This window comes from Liolophura sinensis, chromosome 8 (genome assembly GCF_032854445.1).
Source record: "Liolophura sinensis isolate JHLJ2023 chromosome 8, CUHK_Ljap_v2, whole genome shotgun sequence".
NCBI lineage: Eukaryota > Metazoa > Mollusca > Polyplacophora > Chitonida > Chitonidae > Liolophura > Liolophura sinensis.
Genome location: NC_088302.1, coordinates 21,378,659 through 21,382,283, shown reverse-complemented (window position 1 = coordinate 21,382,283; position 3,625 = coordinate 21,378,659). Strand labels below are relative to the sequence as shown.

Here is a 3,625-nt window from a genome sequence, read left to right as displayed (position 1 = left end):
AGGAGGAATGGGGTCAGGAGAAGAGATGGAGACAGGAGAAGGGATGGGGACAGGGGTGAGGTCAGAAGAAGGGGTGGGGTCAGGACAAGGGATGGGAGAAACGGTGAGGTCAGGTGAAGGGGTAGGGGAAGGAGTAAGGTTGTGAAATTGGGTGATGGTAGAGGTGTAGACAGGAGAAGGGGTGGTAGCTGACAGTGTGTCTGAAATGAAAGGAAAAAGAGTATCTGTGAAGAAATCAAACCACCAGCTTTACAAACACATGTCAAAGTATCAGAAATTTCTACTTAAATAAACTTACTCTTTTTCTTCTTCTTGCGTTTCTTCTGTGATGTCTTCTTCCTGGTGTGAGGAGGACAGGAAGCTGGTTGAGCAGAGTGGGAGAGGTCTGGATCAGGGATTGGCCTGGGAGAGAGAAAAGGGATGGAGGAAGGGGTGAGGTCAGCAGAGGGGACAGGGGAAGGGGTGAGGACAGGAGAAGGGATGGAGGAAGAGGTGATGTCAGAGATAGGGATGGGGGAAGGGATGAGGTGAGGAGAAGGGAGAGGGGAAGGGGTGAGGACAGGAGAAGGGATGGAGGAAGAGATGATGCCAGAGATAGGGATGGGGGAAGGGATGAGGTGAGGAGAAGGGAGAGGGGAAGGGGTGAGGACAGGAGAAGGGGTGGAGGAAGAGGTGATGTCAGGGATATTGATGGGGGAAGCGATGAGGTGAGGAGAAGAGACAGAGGGAGTGATGGGATCAGGAGAAAGGGTGTCAGGAATAGGGATGGGGGAAGGGATGAGGTGAGGAGAAGGGATCGGGGAAGGGATTGGGGAAGGGGTGAGGTCAGGAGAGGGTGTGTGGGAAAGGTTGAAGTCATTAATGAGGACAGTGGAAGGGGTGAAGTCAGGAATAGGGACATGGGAAGGGGCGAGTTCAGGAATAGGGACATGGGAAGGAGTGAATTCAGAAGAGACGTGGAAAGGGGTGATATCAGGAGAATGGGTGAGGTTAGGAGAGGGGACAGGGCAAGTGGGGAGGGCAGGAGAAGGGCTCGGGGAAGGGTCAGTGTGAGAAGGGATGGGGTGGGAAGAGGAGTTAGGAACACGGTTTGGGTGAGGTGTTGTTGAGGGAAGGGGAGTAGAAGTGGAGATGAGGATGTCTGTTTAAAACAAAAAGATAAAAAGATAAGGGTTCAATAAGTGGAAATTGTTAAGTTTCACAATTTAAATTACTGATAATAGGTCTATATGGTTATTAACCTTTATAAACTAATATTTTTTACTTACCTGCTCCATCTTCTGCTGACCAACAGCATCGTGAGAGTCTCCTTGTTTTCCTGTTGTTTTTCTTGGTCTTCTTTTTGGCTGAGGACAAATTAGAAGATTTAAGTTTTTACAAAAAACGAAACGGACTGAAGGACATTATGATAAACAAAAAAAATCAGTGTTTATTTAAGGTTACATTAAAATTTACCTTTCCAATGACGACAGATGAAGAAAACAAAAGCAAAGCAGGACAAGATCCCTGCAGAGGACTGCTGGGCCATTTGTCCTGTGAAAAATATAGTATTAAAAAATCCATTACTAAGAAACCAGCACAGGTAATTAATTATATTTTAAACTTACAGTGAAAGCAAAAGTTGGTGTCGTTGTGTTCGAAAGAGCACAAAATTTGATTACGGTTACCTACGTCACGGCCAGTGTGACGTCATAAAATTTATAAACCATAACTGTGTTGTAATGGCGAAAAGAATATAAAGGCAAAACTCTTACCTATTTTAATAGGAGTCTACAAGCGGGAATTAAGCTGTAAAGAAATAAAGCAAGGTGAGAAATTGGGTAAAGGAATTAAAAATTGAAATTCGAAGAGTAACGAGAAGAATTTGTTGCGTTTGATTGATCAAGAGACAGGAGAATTGTTCCAATTTGCTGTCAAGAGCGACGTGAGTTCTTCGCTTGTCAAGGCTGAAGTGACGCCGATTTCAGGCCAAGGGCCCTTATATACCCTTGGGAGAGGGTTAATTCTGTTCCAGAACTCGCCAGTTTGAGCCAATCATAATATGGGACTAAAAACCAGCAACCAATAATTATTGACATTCTATTTACTAGAACTAGCGACGTTGGCGGCCATTTGTAAACAAACCCGTTGTCAACTCCATGCATGGAACGTTATGGGCTTGTGAAATGGCCGCGATTGCTTCCATCCATCAAGGCCAACTTTTAACATGAATCAACCGGTCAAACTTGTGCCATTATTGGCATATGCCTTAGAAGAAACGCTATTTTTTGTTCCACTTCAACATTCGCATTTATTATTCCGACCTCCGTTAAGCTTGTTTGGGATGCTAATTAAATTAATTGATACATATGATGTAGTGTGATATGGCCGACTATGTACTGTACATGATTTTACCATTCATGAAGATTTCAACGAAACTGGCTTCAAGTTAAAACAGGTGATAACCGTTTGGAAGGAAACAGGACCCTCTCGATCTCTTACGGTGTACGATCCTATAACTTTGTTTATCCATTTTTAGTACTCATTCAGAGTATTTATCTGGGGTATTTCGCTATACATTTTGCCTACATTTTGTGGTAACTTGATTTTAAGAATTTTGAAAACGTAGTTATGAATGCTTTGAGGTTAGTTGAATAGTTTTGCATAGATCTGTCGATGCATTCATTTTGTTAAGTCACTAAATATTTTCGGCATCGGTGGTTTGGATGAAAGAAATTACGCTGAATAATATGTATTAATTCTGCATTTTTGGTCCATTTTTGCTGCCGTGAAAATATCATGTGTTCATGCTGCGAAGTTGTATATATGCTATATCCTGAATATTTTTATGGTGCGGTTTGGTTAATTCTTTTACTTCTTTCTAACAGTCCGGTAATGTATGGAAGCTTTTCATTGGGCTTAACTTTTGGTGATATGGAGAAACGCGGGTTGAGTGAGTATCGCTGTCCGATCGGTCCAAGACGCGCGTTTTCAACGTTTCAAAACATTTAATCTTACTCTGTGCGTATATATCAGTTTGATTTGATAAACTTATCAGATTTATTCCTGGCAAAAAAAAAAAATATGGTAACTGATCTCAGGAAAGTTACACTACGATATCCACTTTACAACAACAACAGGAACAACAATAAGCATCGTGCCAGTATGAGAATGTTGGATCGGTTACAAATTACTGGCAGTCTCAACAAATTTAAAGCAACATTCGAATTGCTCGTTTTGAATCTCTTGTCGTGGGTTCTTCAGTATTTCCACGCAACACTCATCATCCACGAGGACATGTTACAAGCTGTACAAGCTCTAACACAAAATTGTTTAAACTCCATATAAGTGACATGTACATCTCTTTTCACATCTAAACATAGCTCAGGGCATGTAAGCATGAGTAGTAAATAAAATGTCAAGGAATGCTTAGATTGTCAATTGCTATTTTGGGGCTCCTGTTTTACTTGTTTGGAAAAAAAAAATAAACTCCAAAACAAAGAAGAACGAAACGATTAATTGGTGGAAGAGAATTAAGAGCTGAAAAAAGCTGAACAGCTGTAGTATCTGCACCAAAATGAGCCACCCATTCAGGTTATACCCCCACTAAATCCCATTACACTCCACCAAGTCACACTATACTGAC

General features: G+C 41.7%; 1 protein-coding gene across 1 annotated transcript; it reads right to left on the bottom strand.

Moving 5' to 3' along the window:
• On the bottom strand, positions 1–1,615 carry LOC135474065 (uncharacterized). Its single transcript, XM_064754063.1, has 3 exons — positions 1,456–1,615; positions 1,269–1,346; positions 1–1,141 (listed from the first exon to the last, which is right to left on the bottom strand). The coding sequence occupies exons 1-3, from the start codon at positions 1,526–1,528 to the stop codon at positions 285–287; spliced, it is 1,008 nt and encodes a 335-aa protein (XP_064610133.1). The 5' UTR covers positions 1,529–1,615; the 3' UTR covers positions 1–284.
• Positions 1,616–3,625: the final 2,010 nt, after the last annotated feature.

Excerpts from the sequence above, each read along its gene's own strand:
- LOC135474065 (XM_064754063.1), bottom strand. The coding sequence starts at position 1,528 with ATGGCCCAGCAGTCCTCTGCAGGGATCTTGTCCTGCTTTGCTTTTGTT. Across the intron at positions 1,347-1,455 it reads CATCTGTCGTCATTGGAAAG|CCAAAAAGAAGACCAAGAAA; the intron begins GTAAATTTTAAT and ends ATTTGTCCTCAG. Across the intron at positions 1,142-1,268 it reads GTCAGCAGAAGATGGAGCAG|ACATCCTCATCTCCACTTCT; the intron begins GTAAGTAAAAAA and ends TGTTTTAAACAG.